At 43.0% G+C, this 20,865-nt stretch overlaps 1 protein-coding gene across 1 annotated transcript in view; it reads left to right on the plus strand.

Annotated features, from left to right (window-relative positions):
• The window catches only part of TMEM132B (transmembrane protein 132B), a 589,472-nt gene that overhangs the window by 414,423 nt on the left and 154,184 nt on the right, over positions 1 to 20,865 (plus strand). The window contains exon 4 of the mRNA XM_038762741.1: positions 2,697 to 2,883. Coding sequence (XP_038618669.1) covers positions 2,697 to 2,883 — 187 coding nt within the window. The remainder of the gene's footprint in view (positions 1 to 2,696; positions 2,884 to 20,865) is intronic.

A 20,865-nucleotide genomic window follows, 5' to 3' on the forward strand; every position in this document is an offset into this window, starting at 1 on the left:
TGAGCTCATTATGGGAAGGGATTGTCTCTATTGCTGTATTGTACTTTACCAAGTGTTTAGTACAGTGCTCTGCATACAGAAAGTGCTCAATCAATGCAATTGAATTGAATGCATGAATGAAAGAGTGTGGGAGTCAACAAAAGAAGCTGAGAAGGAGTGGTCAGAGAGATAGAAGGAAAACAAAGAGAAGAGAGTGTTAGTGAAACCAAATTTGGATAAAGTTTCAAGGAGAAGTGGTGGTCTACAGAGTTGAAGGCAGCTAAGAGCTCTAGAAGGATTAGAATAGAGAAGAGGCTGCCAGATTTGGTAAGAGGGTCAATGGTTACCTTAGAGAGGGCTGTTTTCTTGCAGTGAAGAGGGCAGAAGTCAGATTGGATGGGATCAAGGAGAGAATTGGAGGAGAGGAAGTGGAGAGAACAGATGTAAACAACTCTCAAGAAGCTTGAAGAGGAATGGTGGGAAGGAGATGGGGGAAATAACAGGAGGGAGCCATGGCCTTAAGGGAAGCTTTTTCTATGACAGGGGATATGCAAGAATATTTGAAAGCGGTGGGGAAGGAGCTGTTGGAAAGTGAACAGTTGAAGGAGGGAAGAAGGGAGGTGGCAGTTGTTTTGATGAGCCCGCTGTTGGGTAGGGACCGTCTCTATATGTTGCCAACTTGTACTCCCCAAGTGCTTAGTACAGTGCTCTGCACACAGTAAGCGCTCAATAAATATGGATGAATGAATGAATGAATAAGGTGAGATAGGATAGGGTTAGAAGCATAGGTGGGGGCATAGAATTTTAGAAGCGGTGGCAGGTGTCTCCTTGAGGTACTGTTGGAAAAGATGGGGAAATTGAAGAGGCGTTGATCATAAAGATTACGTTCACTACAGTGAATGATCTGGTGGTCTTGTACTTACCCTTACCCCGGGGTTTTGGCACCAAGTGCTTAGTGAGTACCATTTTTAAAATTATTATCATTATTATTATTATCAGTAGTAATAATAATTATAGTATTTGTTAAGTGCTTACTATGTGTCAAGCAGTGTTCTAAGCACTGGGGAAGATACAAGGTAATCAGGTTGTCCCACGTGGGGTTTATAGTCTTAATCCCCATTTTACAGATGAGGGAACTGAGGCCCAGAGAATTTAAGTGACTTGCCCAAGGTCACATAGCAGATGGGTGGCAGAGCTGGGGTTAGAACCCGTGACCTTCTGGCTCCCAGGCCTGTGCACTATCCATTACGACATGCTGTTGCTGTAGTAGTAGTAATAGTAATAATAGCAGTAGTAATAGCAATAGTATAGTAGTAGTAATAGTAGTACTAGTAATTGATGTTTTCAAATCCCTTACCAGCAACCGACTCACGGTCTAGAAAGGGGAGACAGACAACAAAACAGAACAAGTAAACAGGCATCAATAGCACTTAACATCGTTGACTCCCAAGTCTGTGCTCCCAAGTCTGTGCTCTTTCCACTACGCCATGCTGACAATCAAGTGCTTAAACGGTGCAGATACGTGTTCATAGGTCAGTCAACCTTATTTATTGAGTGCTTACCCTGTGCAGAGCACTGTACTAAGCTCTTGGGAGGGTACAATATGACAATATAGCAGACACATTCCCTGCTGACACAGAAGGGACAGCAGGGAGGGTAAATTAGGTCTTAATCAGGGAAGCCCTTTGGAGGAGGAGATGTGATTTTAGAAGGGTTTTGAAGTTGGGGAGAGTAGTGGACAGTTAAATAATAATAATAATAATAATAATAATAATAATAATAATAAAATTGCATTTATTAAGCATTTACTATGTGCAAGGCACTGTTCTAAGTGCTGGGGAGGTTACAAGGCCATCAGGTTGTCCCACAGGGGGTTCACAGTCTTAATCTTCATTTTACAGATAAGGTAACTGAGGCACAGAGAAGTTAAGTGACTTGTCCAAAGTCACACAGCTGACAATTGGTGGAGCTGGGATTTGAACCCATGACCTTTGACTCCAAAGCCCGGGCTCTTTCCACTGAGCCTCGCTGCTTCTCTGTGAAGGTAGAGGGAATTCGAGGCCAGGTGGAGGAAGTGGGTGAAGGGTCAGCAGAAGAATAAGAAGAGATCAATGTAGTATAGCTTTGTATTAGAAACATGGGAACATGGAAAATATATGCTGTCCCTTCTCTCAGAGAGCTCACACTTCAACTGAGAAAAGGCAGGTGAGTTGAAAGTCAGTACGTTTTCACGAGAAAAATGTTACATTTTTCCCCACTACACCGGCCTAGTAATCCGACTTTCTTTACCATGATAAAATCAGATGGGAATTGGAGAGCGTGTTTTTGTTTGGGATAGGGTGGCCAGGGTCAAGAAATGACAGAGGAAACCATAATAATGATTTCAGATTAAATGATTTGGAAACACACATGATGTGTTGAGCTCAGGGTTCAAGGCACTCATTGCAGGTTCGGAGATATGTAGTCTGAATGCTTCCCTTAATGCAGTCAAACTTCCCGTTAACCAACTACCCGAGACAGACCGTCAGTTTATCTGTAAACGAAAACCACTGGAGTAAATTTCATGATTTAAGCTTTTATCGATGCTGCCAGAAGTTGCGCAGAACTTGATGATAATTCTTCCGGTTGGAAAGCAGAAATGGGGCAATTTATTTCATTCTTGACATTTTGCTGATGCATGGTTTTAAATTGCACTTCAATGCCTGTTTGTTTTCCAGAGCAAATGGCTCCTTCTATGAGATCTTGCAATTGGAGGTTGAAATTGACAACAGCAGTGGGCTGGCGGGAGCTCAGCAAATTACCTGGCAAGTTGAATACCCTGGAGAAGACTCCTTGAGTGAGCTGAGGGTCTCAGAGATCTTTGTCAGTCAGACGACATTCGTAGGAATTGTTCCTCTTGCAATGGTAAGAGACACCTGCTTTTAAAACCTGTTTTCATTGAGTTCTGTTCAAGGCAACGTGCTACTTCCAATGCCCTGGTGCAAGTTGTTAAAAGGGAAAGAAGACATTCCAATAACATTGTATTTATCAGATCTACTAAAACGGGTCCTTGGAAAGCATTAGATTCTACTGCGCAAATCCTTTTTTGTTTTTTGGATTGTTGTACTGATATGCCAAATAGCTCCTCTCGTGCTGGTTTTCTATTATGTTAATCTGGTTGCCGTACATGTTCACTGAGGCTAATTGCTGCTATTAGTTAAGGTATTAGAGAAGCAGCGTGGCTCAGTGGAAAGGGCATGGGCTTTGGAGTCAGAGGTCATGGGTTCAAATCCTGGCTCAGCCACTTGCCTGCTGTGTGACTTTGGGCAAGTCACTTCACTTCTCTGGGCCTGAGTGACCTCATCTGTAAAATGGGGATGAAGACTGTGAGCCCACTGTGGGAGAACCTGAACGTCTTGTAACCTCCCCAGCGCTTAGAACAGTACTTTGCACATGGTAAGCGCTTAATAAATGCCATCATTATTACTATCATTTTCAATGAAATATGTTGGGGTGCCTGTATACAGAGTGATCTAAATATCAATCAACTGAGTTTTTTCCTCATAGCTTTGCCCTTCAGAGACCCGAAATGTACAGGTTGTAGTCATAGACCCGCCTGTTGTGAATAAAGAATGAATTTTGGACTCATCTAGGAGTGGTGCTGAAAAATCCCTGAAGCCGTCAAGCATTTCCATTATTTTATCAACTGATGTCTCTCCCTAGGTTCAACAAACTAGACCTTTGCGCCAGTGAATCTCATGGAACCTAAATTCCTAGGCAGGTTGAATTGTGCTTTGGCCTTAACCATTCCCAAAGAATTGAGAGATTTACTGTGTTCTAACTTGGTGTTTCTTGATGGGACAGAAGATTTGGATGATAAACGCTAATGTTAAAAAAGACTTCATTTGGGAGCCTCTCAGTTTTCTGAGCTTCTGGCTTTTGAGTAGAAATCTGCAGATAAGTGAAACCTCCAATTTAAAGTGGGGTAAGTGGGGATCGCCTTAGAGAAACTTGGAGTATACATATGGAGATCAGTATGATTTCTGCTGATAATCCATACTCAAACTGTGCCCAACCCAGGATTAGGGAGGGCAAGGTTGTGGGAAGGTAATTGACGACATTAAGATTTTGTTTTGATTTTTCACAGCATAGTAGAGAAAGACCCAATTTAATCCTGCAGTGTGTCACAAATGAGGGGTTCCTGTTCCTCGAGGATCAGTACTTGTGATATTTTAGACAGCACCAAGTTAACTCTCTGTTTTCAGTTTCATTAGGTATTGTCCCTTTGGCCTCTCTGCCAAATATAATTTGGTTGCTGTTCTGCTTCTCCTGATTCTGTTTTTTTCATTTTGCTTGTATTTAGTCCTCACTTGCTGATATTGACCTAATGGTGGATATGGGCCATACAGAGGAAGAAGAACAGACTCTCCACCTGTATTCCTTCCCTTTGTGCCCACCAGCCTTTTTTTAATATTTGTTTATTAAGCTCTTACTATGTGCCAGACACCGTTCTAAACATTGAGGTAGATTAAAAGCCAGTTGGGCTGGACACAATCCATGTTCCACATGGGGCTTTCAGTCTTAATCCCCATTTTGCGGATGAAATAAATGAGGCACAGAGAAGTTAAGTGACTTGCCCAAGGCCACGCAGCAGACAAGTAACGGAGTGGAATTAGAACCTACATCATCTCTCTTTTGCTCTCCCCTTCTCCTGAGCTCACCAGTGCTAACTCCCTGTGAAATATTGTTGCTGCTCCATTCTATAGTGGGTAATCGTGGGATTAAAGTGGAATTAGGTCTACCCTTCAACAGGTCTCGTGAAAGGGGCCCACCCTCTCGGGTCAGATTTTGCAGTGTATTTCTGTCCCCTGCTATGCTCTGATTTTGCCGTTACCTCAAGAGACACCACCACCCACCACCGAAATCGAGTAAATGATAATAATGAGATTTGTTGAGCGCTCACTCTGTGTCAAGCATGGTTCCAAGCATTGGATGTAGTCTCTGTTTCACATGGGGCTCATAGTCTAAGTGAGGCAGGTATTGAATCCCCATTTTACAGATGACGAAACTGAGGCCCAGAGAAGAGAAGTGATTTGTGCAAAGTCACACAGCAGGCAAGTGGTGGAGGTAGGATTCGCCCCATCCTTCCTCTCCCCCTCCCCACCCCCCCGCCCTACCTCCTTTCCCTTCCCACAGCGCCTGTATATGTTTGTACAGATTTATTACTCCATTTCACTTGTAAATATTTACTATTCTGTTTTATTTTGTTAATATGTTTTGTTTCATTGTCTGTCTCCTCTTTCTAGACTGTGAGCGCACTGTTGGGTAGGGTAGTAGCCCCCTTCTTCCTCTCCCTCTCCTCCCCCTCCCCATCCCCCCCGCCTTACCTCCTTCCCCTCCCCACAGCACCTGTTTATATGTTTGTACAGATTTATTACTCTATTTATTTTATTTGTACATATCTATTCTATTTATTGTATTTTGTTAATATGTTTTGTTTTGTTCTCTGTCTCCCCCTTCTAGACTGTGAGCCCGCTGTTGGGTAGGGACCGTCTCTATATATTGCCAACTTGTACTTCCCAAGTGCTTAGTACAGTGCTCTGCACACAGTAAGCGCTCAATAAATATAATTGAATGAATGAATGAATGGCCGTCTCTATATGTTGCTAACTTATACTGCCCAAGCGCTTAGTACAGTGCTCTGCACACAGTAAGCGCTCAATAAATATGATTGAATGAATGAATGAATGGCCATCTCTATATGTTGCTAACTTGTACTTCCCAAGCGCTTAGTACAGTGCTTTGCACACAGTAAGCGCTCAATAAATATGATTGAATGAATGAAAGGTCCTGTGACTCCTAGGCACAAACTCTTTCCACTAGGCCAAGCTGCTCCTGCTGGGTGAATGCAGCACACTTCAAAGAACCTGGTTTCCCCCCGGAGTCCCTCACTGTTCCCTGCTTGTTAATGTCCTTTAGTTCACTGGGAAGACTGATGGGGAGAGGGTAAAGCATGGTGTGACTCCATAACACGCCTGCCCGCACCCTCCCACCTCCCCCGGGAGACTTGATTTGAATGAAGAGCGATTCCTTGCCAAAGCCCAGAATTGCAGGTGCCTATAATTACGGGCTGTGGAAAGTTGGCATATAGGATGGTGGCATTTGTTTTTAGCACTGCTTTAGTTTTGCTGCAAAGCTTGCCTTTGAAATGCTTCCAGGCAACACGGAGCCTTCTTAATCGAGGTCTGAATGGATTGAAAATTTCTAGATTGCTTCTTTGTCAGCTCTCGTTTAACTAGTTCCCAATCTCTGCGAGCTACTGAATGATGGTTCTTATTTCTTCCATTTGCTCCTGAAGAACATGATGCATTCGGTTGCTGGCTCATCTCTGGGTGATTCTGTTCTTTGAAATCAGAAGCTTGAATGATCAATGGCTCCTGAATTCCACGGAAGGCCTTTCCCCTGATAATCTGCCTAGTTTTCCTCCCGGATGGAACGGGCATAACAGGTCAAGAGGACATGGCATCATCGAAAGAACCGGCGTCTCGCCCTTTTGGGTTTACGATGCATTTTGCATGATGTCGGTGTTTTTAACCTGCTCTTTCGGTGAAAAGCTTCAGGGATTAGATGCTATTCATGTAATTGATTGCTACCTAATCCAGGATGTTATATAACCGAGCACGCCCCTTTTCAGCAAGAAGTTCTGTTGTACTGTGATGACACGTAGTGTGTGCCCTTGGTTGGAAAGAATGCCAGACCTTGGATTCGAATCAGCAGTACACTGATGCTGAATGCTTTGGGATTACTTAAAGAGAGGGGGCCTGTAACATTTAAGTGCCATTTATTCTCCCACACTCTAAGCACCCCCCATGAGAGGATAACAGTTAAAATACATGAGCGGTCTTTTGATTCATGGGAGAGGGGTGAAAAAGCTTGTGGCCCATGTGATTTCCTTATGGGGTGTAGGTGGCACTAAAATCTGAATAGGCCGTACCCTTATGTGAAAGGTGCATGTAGGAAGGAGAAATGGTAATTGCTTTCTAGATGAAAGCCTAGACACCCAAATTTGAAAAGAACAGAGTAGCTAATAAGAATTCTCAGCTTTTACAGTAGTGAAGAATAACACTTCCCAAAAGGTGGAGCTTTGAAGGATATCGGCTTTGATCCACCCGGGGCAAACTCAAGAAAATCTAAAAAAATGGAGAAGCAGCATGGCATGGTGGAAAGAGCATGGGCTTTGGAGTCAGAGGTCATGGGTTCAAATACTGGCTCCTCCAATTGTCAGCTGTGTGACTTTGGGCAAGTCACTTAACTTCTCTGGGCCTCAGTTACCTCATCTGTAAAATGAGGATTAAGACTGTGAGCCCCCCCGTGGGACAACCTGATCACGTTGTAACCTCCCCAGCGCTTAGAACAGTGCTTTGTACATAGTAAGCACTTAATAAATGCCATTATTATTATTATTATTAAAACCATGTAGAATGCAAGTGCTTAGAGGGGTAATGAGTATTTTGTACAGAGTTCAGCCCACGAAGGGCTTCTTTTGGGTTTGATCATACCACTAAGTTGCTTCAAGATTCTTCCTAAAACCAGAGGTTGAAGCCCAGGACACTTTCACCATGCCACTGCTCACGGTGAATCTGATCCTACTTTTGTTGGTAGGGTGACATTTTAAAATTCACAGGTCGGGTTTGAATGCCTGTTTCTGCCCGTTTCTGCCCATCTCCACAGGAGCTCATCTGTCATGCTTTTATCTTGTTTTCTGCAGGGCTAGCCAGAAAAATAAAAGAGCATTGGAACCACTACGTTCCTTTGCCCAGTGTGTTTCACGGGAGCATCGAAACAGGGGAAATGTCAGTCGAGACATGGTTTTTAGAATGTACAGTAGATGGTGTCTTGGCAAATGTTGTTCCCAATTGTTTTCATCTATTTAAAGTGCTCACTCTGTTTGCATAAAGTAAATTTTTAAAAAATGATTGGATGTGGGGAAACACCAGAAAACTGCAATTTTTCTCCTCTCCCTGGGAAACAGGTAAGATAGCCAGGGAAATCTTATATACTGTGCAACCGTGTGGCCGCTCAGGTAATAATAATAATAATGATGGCATTTATTAAGCGCTTACTACATGCAAAGCACTGTTCTAAGTGCTGGGGAGGCTACAATAATGATAATAATGATGGCATTTATTAAGTGCTTACTGTGTGCAAAGCACTGTTCTAAGCACTGGGGAGGTTACAAGGTGATCAGGTTGTCCCACGGGGGGGCTCACAGTCTTAATCCCCATTTTACAGATGAGGTAACTGAGGCCCAGAGAAGTGAAGTGACTGGCCCAAAGTCACACAGCTGACAATTGGTGGAGCCGGGATTTGAACCCCTGACCTCTGACTCCAAAGCCCGTGCTCTTTCCACTCTGCCACGCTGCTTCTCACAGGTAGTGGAAATAACCTGTGGGAATGATAGGAGACTGCAACAAAGAGCCACTTTCGGCACTTACGGTCTGTTGGAGACAGAGTTGTGACTGCATTCTGGATTGTTTTATGCTCCTGGGCAGAAACACCAGGGGACAACACAGAAAAGTAAACTCCATTCATTCATTCATTCAGTCGTATTTATTGAGCACTTACTGTGTGCAGAGCACTGTACTAAGTGCTTGGGAAGTACAAGTCGGCAACATACAGGGACGGTCCCTACCCAACAACGGGCTCACAGTCTAGAAGGGAGAGCCAGACAACAAAACAAAACATGTAGATAGGTGTCAAAACCATCAGAATAAGTAGAATTACAGCTATATGCACATCATTAATAAAATACAGTAGTACATATGTACAAGTAAAATAGAGTAATAAATATGTACAAATAAATACAAGTGCTGTGGGGAGAGGAAGGAGGTAGGGCGGGGGGGCGATGGGGAAAGGAGGAGGAGAGGAAAAAGGGGGCTCAGTCTGGGAAGGCCTCCTGGAGGAGGTGAGCTCTCAGTAGGGCTTTGAAGGGAGGAAGAACTCTAGTTCCCTACCTGTTCCTGCTGATGAGATAATGAAGGAGACTGTCATGAAATCCCAGCCCAGGCTTAACTCAAGACACTGGTTTGGATGACAGCTGCGACAGGCTTACTGAAACTAAACAGAAACACGATGCCCGTTTTAAGCTGATCCAGTCTTTATGTTCCAGGCTTGAGATTGTGTTACCTACAGAGAATTCTGTTGGAAAACACTCATTATAGCACCTGGCCGAACTGCTCAAAATAAATGTTGTTTCTTTCCCACATATTAGAAAGAGGATGAAGAGAAAAGCAAGGAGTCACTCATTCTATGGGTAAGACACACTTAGACCATTCTCATTTGAGGTCTTTTATAGGCCTGAGCAACACTAACTAATGAGCTCAATTTTTAAGACAAGAAAGTACTGTCCTCACTGAACAGGATAATTTGGGTGAGGGTGGTTTATCCTTTCTCAAATCAATGAGGTCTTGGGTTTACCTTTTAGGGTGGTGTGAATTAGGTAAACTATCCAGAGATCATGTAATTATTCTGTCTTTGGTTGGAACTGCACCTCACCCGTATACGCTTTATGACCCAGAAAATAGAGCTCTGTCCCAAATGGGTATGCTAAAATTTTGGGAAAATAGCAGTCAATCATTGGTATCTTTTAAGAACCTTTTGAGTGTTAGGCACTGTACCGAGTCCCTGTGAAGCAATGTGACCTAGTGGAGAGAACAGACAGACAATTACCCTTCCCCGCTTCAAAGCTTTATTGAAGGCCCATTTCCTCCAAGATGCCTTCCCAGACTAAGCACCACTTTTCCTCATCTCCCACTCCCTTCTGCATCACCCTGCCTTGCTCCCTTTGCTCTTCCCCCTCCCAGCCCCACAGCACTTATGTACATATCTGTAAATTTATTTATTTGTATTGATTTCTGTCTCCTGCCCCACCCTAGACTGTAAGCTCGTTGTGGGCAGGGAATGTCACTGTTTTTTGTTGTATTATACTTTCCCAAGCTCTTAGTACAATGCTCTGCACACAGTAAGCACTCAATAAATACTATTGATTGACTGAATGAATGAATGAACAGGTACCACTCTTATTATTATGCAATAGCACATGCTGTCTGACCCTCAAGGCGTGGACAGTTTAATTGGGGGTGGGTGGGCAGACTCAACAGCTCAGGTATTTTTTTCTAGCTGAATTAAAACCTTGTTGTCATAGTGAGAAGTGCATGAGCACCACATTCATTCATTCATTCATATTTATTGAGCATTTACTGTGTGCAGAGTGCTGTATTAAGCGCTTGGGAGAGTACAGTGCAACAATAAACAGACAGATTCCCTGTCCACAATGAACTTACAGTCTAGAAGGGAAGAGATGGGCATTAATATTAAAAAAATTACCGATATGTACATATCGTAGACTGAATAATTTGTAGCTCTTCCCAGAGTGGCTTCTATCTTTCTCATTTTCCAAAGAAAACAGTGGCAATTCAGGGAGATGGGAGTGTCTTAGCCCAGGTCAGTTAGAATTTACACCCTCCAAAAGGGCCAGGCGCTTGAGAACTTGAGTCCTCCAAATGCCTTTGCTTCTTTCTTAAATTGGTTGGCAGTGTTTGGAGCAACTTGGTTTGGACACATCCTGGTTTGGTTCTTGGCTAGCATATGTGAGAAAAGAGGGAAAGAGGTGGTTAGTACCAAAGATTTTGCAGTGCAAGTTTGGGAGAACTCCAGGATGAATTACAATTCTCCATTTTAATGGAATGTATTTCACTGAAGCTATTAGAATGGTAGAAATCTTTTGAATTCAAATCTAGGGAGGGTAGAGAGCATGTCTGCCAACTCTGCTGTATTGTATTCTCTCAAGCTCTTCGTGCAGAGTAAGTGTTCAGTATATATGATTGATTGATTGATAGAGACCTGAAGGCTGATGCTGAGGTTATCACATTTGTTTTTCCCAGCACCTTTCACAGGATCCATAAATGTTTCCTTCAGTCCCTGTTTAGAAACGAGAACTAGTTCCATGGTTTTCTCTGGAGGAGTAGATTTTCCCTGGAGCCACTGCAATTATGCATGAGCTTTCTTTGCACCTGTGGATTTATCCCCTTAAGATGCACGGAATTAAGCCGGATGCTCCTGCCTCCTGCCCACTTTTGAATCCAGTCCTTGAAATTAAAAGCCCACCTCCACGCAAGCCGCCAAAGCTATTTTATCTTTCTAAAGGTTGAAATCAAAAGTCAACACATTCGGAGAGTTTCTAGGCAACGAGGAGCTTTGTGATGGTGAAGAGCAAGTGTTTTTAGGAAGATGCTTGATTTAACCATTTTTGCCTCATAACTGTGGAAAGGGTCTGAGACAGTAGGAGCAGTAATGTTTTGGATATTTAGCATTATTTTATTGGCAGAAAAGACAGGATGGTTTGGAAGGAACGTGTAGCAATGGCTTATGTGCATGTTTGAATCCTAGACCATACAGTGATACAGCTGTAACTGTCATCATCTTTAAAGCGTTTTTCAGATGTAACCATCAATATCTCAGCAATACAAAAGTGCCCCGGGCCTGAAATGCTTGTGTTTTTCTGACGTTCCACGCGTTTTTAATCTAGATGTTTAGAAATTTTGTTTCCTTCCTGAAAATGTGAGCTGCTAGTTGAATGATGGTTGACTAATACTGTGACTCACTGAAACCCACAGATGGCCATATAGATTCTTGTGAGGTTTCTTTTAAATGCAAGATTGAATAATATCTTCCATCACTCCTGGCAGATACTCTGGTGGGAACATCTGGGAAAAGTGGCCGAGAAAAGACCTGATTCTATAATTCAGACACTGTGATAATGCTGCATGCAGCCCTTGTAAAATCTGTAAAATACGCTGGATGTGGTTTGACTTCTGAGAAGCAGAGCAATGGATAGAATTGCTTCAATTCTCATAATTGGAATCATAATATGAATAATAGTAGTGGTTTTTTAAGTGCTTACTCTGTATCTGATGCTATGCTAAGTGCTGGGGTAGATAAAGGGTAATTGGATAAGTCCCAGTCCCACATGGGGCTCCCAGACTAAAAAAGAGAGAACAGGCACCTTATCGCCATTTTACAGCTGAAGGAATCAAGGAACAGAGAAGTTAACCGACTTGCCCAAAGTCACATAGCAGGAGATTTGGAGCTGGAATTAGAATTCAGGTCCTCTGACTCCCAAGTCCAGCTATTTCCATGATGCCATGCTTTCGATAACATTTATTGAACATCTATTGTGTGCAGAGCCTTGGGAACATTGTTTCGGATTTTGTGTTTGAAGCAGAAATAAATGGGGAGTTGTTGAAGTCTCTTTCAGGAGGTGGGTGGAAGCTGTGATGACACTGAAAGGGAAAGCAGCAGGGCCTAGTGAAAAGAGCATGTACCCAGGAGTTAGAGGACCTGGGTTCTAATCCTGACTCTGCCACTTGACGCTGGATGACCGTGGGCAAGTAACTTTGCTTTCCTGTGCCTCAGTTACCTAATCTGTAGAACGGTGATTAATTCCTACTCTCCCCTTCTTCGACTCTGAGTCCCATGTGGAACAATGACTGTCCAGCTGGATTGTCTTCTTTCTATTCCGGTGCTTATTGCCGTTCTTTGCACAAAATAAGCATTTAACAAGTACCATAGGAGAATAATTGTGGCTATATATAAGAATGAAGGTGAAGATGTCTGTTTTTTGCTATTTTGAATTTATTGTGCCAACAACTAATTCATTTGAAGGTGCTTTTAGGGGCTAGAGGAAATGCAAAAGACTGAAAGCTCATCCTCTAGCCTGTAAGCTCATTCTCTAGACTGTAAGCTTGCTATACGCAGGGAATGTGTCTGTTTATTGTGGTATTATACTATCCCAAGTGCTTAGTGCAGTGCTCTGCATACAGTGTGCTCAGTAAATATGACTGAATAAATGAAGGCAAAATGGAAAAGTGGATGAAAGAACAGGGCTGACAAAGTAGCTTTGGAAGTCTGCAGCTTAGAAATAATAGCTGAAATCATGTGAGTAGAGAAAGTCCATAAGCGTGCTTATGGAATGAAATTAGACAACTAATGGTTGGATCGATTGACTTTCCCTGGACTCTTTTTTTTTTCCCCTGGAGAATGCAGTTGGACAGAGGATTTTGCTCTTCTGCTTGCGGGGTGGGAGAAACAAATACATTAAGAACATGTAGTAATGTCAGTTGTGATGAGCAGAGGAGGAAACACTTCATGTAGGGAAGGAAAATTCTATTTGTTCTGATGATTTTGACACCTGTCTACGTGTTTTGTTTTGTTGTCCATCTCCTCCTTCTAGACTGTGAGCCCGTTGTTGGGTAGGGACCATCTGTATAAGTTGCCGACTTGTACTTCCCAAGCGCTTAGTACAGTGCTCTGCACACAGTAAGCGTTCAGTAAATACGATTGAATGAATGAATTGGAAGAGTTTTTTTTTAAAGACCTAATCTGCCCCCGTCACCATCAAACACCTAAGAGCCGCCCCCCTCACCTCATTACAGTCTCTGCTATCAATTTGATTAGTTTCTTATTGGTCCCCCAGGATAGACCCCAGAAAGTGACTGTTCTGTGACCAGTTCTCAGAAGAGGAAGTAGTATTGGCTTCTAAAAAGAGAAATCGGCTCTGAATTAATCTTCTCTGATTTACTCTCATTCTCTATCCCCGTCACCCAGTGCTTTGTTCACAATCTCGACTTCTGAGAGCCGGTGTTGTCTCCCCAAGGAAACAGCTCAGGATTGTTTGATTTAAAGGGAAGGAGTTAAAATCCCATAAACTCTCCTCCACAGGAGTTAATGCTGCTGAGCCAGAGTGGGTGATTAACGCCACTTGACAAATTGAAATTCCTATCATCCCGACCGGGTTCCTTATTTTCTGAAATGATTATTACCTGGAACTCAGGTTCAGACTAGCAGGAGTCCTGAGCCTTTTGGAACTACCAGCTGCCAGGCTTCCTAGCGACCTGGCATTGAGCTACCATAAGGGTTTAAGATACAGGATTTGACCTTCTCAAATTTACTTTCAATGTCAGTGTGGATTGGGAGCAAAACTACTCTTTGGACAAAGAGTCGTGTTGAACCCTCCCCAAGAGTTTCTCATCTGTAGAAATCTGTTTGGGCTTGGCCGTGGCTAACATCTCTCTGGTGATCTTTCATCAGCTGAAGTTTTTGGGGGCATTTAAGATAAAGGGAAAAACTTAACACTTTTTTTAATGGTTCTTTTTAAGCACTTACTACGTGCCAAGCACTGTACTAAGTGCTGGGGTAGGTACAAACTAGTCAGATTGGACACAGTCCCTGTTCCACATTGGGTTTACAATCTTAATCCCCATTTTACAGATGAGGTAACTGAGCACTGGGAAGTGAAGTGACTTGCCCAAGGTTGTAAAGCAAACTGTGACCTGATTGTGGGCTGGGATTATGAGAAGCAGCGTGGCTCAGTGGAAAGAGCACGGGCTTTGGAGTCAGAGGTCATGGGTTCAAATCCTGGCTCCGCCACTTGTCAGCTGGGTGTCTTTGGGCAAGTCACTTCACTTCTCTGTGCCTCAGTTACCTCATCTGTAAAATGGGGATTGAGACTGTGAGCCCCCCGTGGGACAACCTGATCACCTTGTAACCTCCCCAGCGCTTAGAACAGTGCTTTGCACATAGTAAGTGTGTAATAAATGCCATCATTATTATCTCTCTTTGTTGCTGGATTGTACTTTCCAAGTGCTCAGTACAGTACCCTGCACACAGTAAGCGCTCAATAAATACGATTGAATGAATGATTGAGTGACAAGTGGTGGAGCCGGGATTAGAACCCAGGTCCTTCCGACTCCCAGCCCGAGCTCCATCCACTAGGCCGCGCTGATTCTCCAGCATTGTGATTTGGGATCCTGTCTTTTTATTTCAAAGACTTCTGTCTCTTTTCTCCCTCCCTCTCTGCTACCCACTTTCAAAGACTAGAAATATTTCAGCTTGGCATTCGGTAATAGAGTGCCTGTGACCTTCAGGAAACTCATTTGTTGGAGTTTTTCTCCTCTCCAGTTGAGGGTAGTTTAGATGGGTAATTAATGTGGCTCTCTGTGCTCACCCTCCTATTTCCATCATTACTGAAGCAAAGGTAGGATTACTTTTTAAGCCATTCGGAATTATTTTGCGACTTTATTCAAGTAGCTCGTGAACATTTAGGTAGAGTAGGTAGTTCTGGTGATGCCTCTTTCCTTGTCCCTGCCCTGATCATCAGCTCCCCACTATGGATTGCTCCTGCCTCCACACCCTTCAAATTCTTCCTATATAAATGTCACTGCATTTTTTGAGGGGTTCTATGCCCTGTCTGCCACCTGCTTAGTTCCCGTCGCTTTCCCCCGCACACTAATCTCCACCTATTCCCCTACACTTCCATGTAGATTCACCAAGATTGATTTCCTGTCTTTATTCATCCCACTCCCAGTTTGTGCAGATGTGCAGTCACTATGATTCTGTAATTTCTCCTCTCCCATTACGCCCCCATTCATGCTCTTTCTTCCTTCTAAACTATCCTCCTAACTATCCTTTTCTTATGAGTCTTCAACCTTCAACCCATTGCTCATAACTTTTTGTATGTTTTTTGTGAAGCTAGCTCTCTTCCGCCCTTCAAAGCCCTACTGAGAGTTCACTTCCTCCAGGAGGTCTTATCAGACTGAGCCCCCTTTTTCCTCTCAATCAATCAATCAGTCATATTTATTGAGCGCTTACTGTGTGCAGAGCACTGTACTAAGTGCTTGGGAAGTACAAATTGGCAACATATAGAGACAGTCCCTACCCAACAGTGGGCTTACAGTCTAAAAAGGGGAAACAGAGAACAAAACCAAACATACTAACAAAATAAAATAAATAGAATAGATATTCTATTCTATATAAATAAATAAATAAATAGAGTAATAAATATGTACAAACATATATACATATATACAGGTGCTGTGGGGAAGGGAAGGAGGTAAGATGAAGGGGATGGAGAGGGGGACGAAGAGGAGAGGAAGGAAGGGGCTCAGTCTGGGAAGGCCTCCTGGAGGAGGTGAGCTCTCAGAATGTCCCCTACGTACCCGGACTGTCTACTGATGCGATGTTAGTAGCCCTGGGGACCACCACAGGGAAGCTCCAAAATGATCCAGGCTATTTTCAGTTTGAAGTAATGGGATTAGACATCCCGAGATGTGTGGGGCTGGCATGGAAGGTGAGGTCCCAGCCCCCCACCCACGGTATGGCCTTTGGCTGGGGTGACAGAGAGGGATGCCTGCCCTACCTCCTTCCCCTCCCCACAGCACCTGTATATATGCTTGTACAGATTTATTACTCTATTTATTTTACTTGTACATATTTACTAGTCTATTTATTTTGTTAAAGATGTGCGTCTAGCTTTACTTCTATTTATTCTGATGACTTGACTCCTGTCCACATGTTCTGTTTTGTTGTCTGTCTCCCCCCTCTAGACTGTGAGCCTGTTGTTGGGTAGGGACCATCTCTCTATGTTGCCAACTTGTACTTCCCAAGTGCTTAGTACAGTGCTCTGCACACAGTAAGCGCTCCATAAATATGATTGAATGAATGAATGAATGTGAAGCACTTACTATGTGCCGGGTCGGTACAACGTAATTGGGTCAGACGGAATCCCTGTTCCACATAAGGCTCATAGTCTTAAATACTCATTTTCCGGATGAGGTAACTGAGGCACAGAGAAGTGAAGTGACTTGCTCAAGGTCACACAGCTGACAAGTGTCAGAGCTGGGATTATAACCAGGTCCTCTCATCCCCTGGCCCGTGCTCTTTCCACCGTAGTATGCTGCTTCACTGCATGTGACCCTTTCTACCCTCAGGTTCAACAAACTCTTTCGGTCTGCCTGTCTCCCTCTCTGTCTCAGTCATATTTATTGAGCGCTTACTCTGTGCCGAGCACTGTACTAAGCACTTGGGAAGTACAAGGTGGCAACATATCTCTCTCCCCCTCCCTTACACACATACACACATCCCTACAGAGTCATTTCCTCCAGGAGGCATTCCCTGATTAATCCTGCCACCTTCTCAGTCCCGTCATTCCATCTTCCACCTCTGTACGCACGTACTTAGGTTTATTTGTTATTGATTTTTTTCACTCATGTTCATGTATATCTATTTTATCACTTTAGCTGTTGCATTTTGGTCAGTTTACATTAGCTCTCTTCCCCATTTGCTTGCAGGTTCTTAAGATTAGAAATCCCTGTTTCTGCTTCTTTGGTATGTTCCACAAGAGCCTAGCACAGTGCTTGCCAGGCATACCATAGTTGTTCAGTAACGACAGGTGATGCTCATCTTCTGTGAAGCAAAAGCAGCGTGGCTCAGTGGAAAGAGCCCGGGTTTTGGAGTTGGAGGTCATGGGTTCAAATCCCAGCTCTGCCACTTGTCAGCTGTGTGACTTTGGGCAAATCACTTCACTTCTCTGGGCTTCCATCTGTAAAATGGGGAATAAGACTGTGAGCCCCCCATGGGACAATCTGATCACCCTGTAACTTCCCCAGTGCTTAGAACAGCGCTTTGCACATAGTAAGTGCTTAATAAAGGCCATCATTATTATTATTATTACTCTGTGGAGATGCCTAGAGTCAGTGTCACTATACCTCAGCTTCCTTCGCAGCATTGAGCCTGAGGTGTGCTTACCTATGGGGAGAAAAGATTTAGTCTTAGAGCTCTTCAATGAATTCCCATTATCCTAGATTGTTATACTATGTCCACTCCTTTGGACAGGAGATGAAGATAGCAATCTCCTCCAAAGTAAAGATCCTGTCCAGTTTTGTTAGTTCAAATGTAAGTGTTGTCACGCTAACATCAATATTTAACCTTTCTGAAAATCTGGGTAAATACTTTGCATTTCATGGGTAAATGATGTAGGCAGGCCTGTTGAATGTTCATCAATCTTGTCAGCTTCACTTTCACATAGAGATGCTGTCAGTTATCTTCAAATAAGACAACTGAGAAGCAGCGTGGCTTAGAGAAAAGAGTACGGCCTTTGGAGCCAGAGGTCATGGGTTCAAGTCCTGGCTCTGCCAATTATCGGCTGTGTGACTTTGGGCAAGTCACTTAACTTCTCTGTGCCTCAGTTCCCTCATGTGTAAAATAGGGATTAAGACTGTGAGTCCCCCGTGGGACAACCTGATCACCTTGTATCCCCCCAGCGCTTAGAACAGTGCTTTGCACATAGTAAGCGCTTAAAAAATACCATCATCATTATTATTGTTAAATATTCATTCATTCAATCATATTTATTGAACACTTACTGTGTGCAGAGCACTGTATTAAGCGCTTCGGAAGTACAAGTCAGCAACATAAGGCCATGCTACATAAACATGTGTATAATGATCAGTTGTGAACTTGTGAATACAGTCAAGTTTTGCAGGAGACCAATGATTGTCTTTCTCTCAGACTATATCTAGATTAACCTTTAATCAAGTGAACCCCAATCATTATACAATCTGAATAAAGCAGTCAGAGTAAAGTCTTATGCAAGCAGAACTAGTCTGGGTTAAATTTAAAGTAATTCAACTGGTTGATCCTACCTTTCAAACAGCAAAAAATTCCAGTAATAAATAGCCAAAGAGAAAATATGTCCCCATGTGGTGAATGAACAAATGTCCAGAAATAAGCATTCTGCTGGAAGAGATTAAATATCGCACACTTTGTAAATACTGTTTTATGTATCTACAGAATAGCCATTGTGTTTTCATAGTAGCAGCGTAATCCCCAGCCTCCAAATCTAAGTGTTATTGCAGTGTATGAGTACAAATGATTACATTCTGTAAAGCGGTTGCAGCAGTGGTCATAACGGGGTTTATATGCTATGACATCTCTTAGTGCGAATATAAAAATATAAAAGATTTCTCCTGGAGAGATAAACTGTAGCAGCTAAATGGAAAAACCTGTGATCATGGTTGCTTCAGAGTAATTGCCCTGCATCTTTTCAGGGAAACATTTGACATATAGATTCTTATAGGGGGACACAGGGGGGAGAAAAAAAGCACAAGAGACCAAAACAGGTAAGCAAAACAGGGAAAAAACAGCCTTCTCATTTGATGGGTCAAAATGACTGCAATTCAAGTGCTTCTTAACAAGGAACCTGACATGACAGATTTTTAAAGGCTCTATCAATACAGTTAATATTTGTAATATACTTCCCCAAACAGCTATTGTATGGCTCATCCATCAGAAATTAGTTCAGTGAAATTGAATTCAACTATTCTACTTCGTCTACTTCGTTGGGTGATGAACAAGTGCTGACAACTAGAGATTACGTGAAGGATTTTATGCTCTAGTTTTACACCTCCTTAAAGTTGGCAAAATCATCATGTTTTAGTTGTTGGAGGCAATAACTTTCTTTTTGAAAAATAAGCGTCTTTTCTGCTTTTTGCTGTAACTTGACTATTTATCACACCTGGGAGGTATGAATATGCAGATTGTGTGTGACACCAGAAACTGACAGACTGAGATTCCTAAGGGGTGTGCCACCACTTTCACCTGGCTAGACTTGGGTAATGGCTATAAAGAACTCTCCTTATTTTTTTTTATTTGTGAAGAGCACTATAATTTCTCCCTAGCCATTGAAATACATTCCTCTTCATCTCTCATTTCCATGGGATTTTAAAACACATCAAGAGACATTGTCATGAAGGTCACAGATTCACTCATTTGCATGGCTAACTGAAAGGGTCTTTGGTGTTCGAAAATGACATCAAAGCCCATTTCAGTCCTTTTGTCTGGTTTCTGATTTCAGAACTACTGAAGTTGTTTTTTTTTTTGACATTTCTTTTTGCGGGAGCAACAAAAAGAAAAAATAATTGCCACACGATTAAACATCTCTTTTGGCAATTAGTTACATTTCATGGGCCACTTTTCAGTGGCACTTTCCCTCCCTTAAGTACTTCTTGACCTCCACATTTCCCCCCACAGCCCCTGTTCAATTTCCAGTCACCTCACGAATGAATTATTGTCATATTGTCAGCAAATAACCTGACCAGCATGTCAGAATAATCACACTGGTATTAAAATAGCCCTTGAACAGGAGGGGTGCAGCATGTAGCCAGAACTGAGGATCCCACATTGGCCTTTTGAGCCTCAGATGGAGTCACAGGTGAATTTTCAATCTTTCCGTCTTCAAATATGATGATGATGGCATTTATGAAACACAGTTCTCTGTCTGTCTCTCGTTTCTGTCTCTTTTTCTTTCTGTCTTTCTGTCTCGCAACCTGGGCCATTTGGCCCAGTGGAAAGAGCACGGGCTTGGGAGTCAGAGGTCATGGGTTCTAATCCCACCCCCGCCACTTGTCAGCTGTGTGACTTTGGGCAGGTCACGTCACTTCTCTGGTCCTTAGTTCCCTCATCTGTAAAATAGGGATGAAGACTGTGAGCCCCACTGGGGACAACCCTGATTATCTTGTATCCCCCTAACGCTTAGAACAGTGCTTGGCACATAGTAAGCACCTAACAAATACCAATAATATTATTATTATCATTATTATTATTGTGGTGCCTGACGCCTGAGTCATATTATGCATTGGAAGGAGGAAACAGGGCCTGGGAACTAGCCAGATGATGATGATGATGGCATTTGTTAAGTGCTTACTATGTGCCAAGCACAGTTCTAAGAGCTGAGAGCGATTCAAGGTAACGAGGTTGTCCCATGGGGGGCTCACAGTCTTAATCCCCATTTTACAGGTGAGGTAACTGAGGCACAGAGAAGTGAAGTGACTTGCCCAAAGTCTCACAGCTGACAAGTGGCGGAGCTGGGATTAGAACTCACAACTTCTGACTCCAAGCCCGTGCTCTTTCCACTAAGCCATGCTGCTTCTCTAGGAAGGTGGAACAACTAAGAATTATAAAAGGGGTTGTTTGACAGGAAAATGAAGGGGTTTGTGCATGGGAGCAGTGTGG

This window comes from Tachyglossus aculeatus, chromosome 21, assembly GCF_015852505.1.
Source record: "Tachyglossus aculeatus isolate mTacAcu1 chromosome 21, mTacAcu1.pri, whole genome shotgun sequence".
NCBI lineage: Eukaryota > Metazoa > Chordata > Mammalia > Monotremata > Tachyglossidae > Tachyglossus > Tachyglossus aculeatus.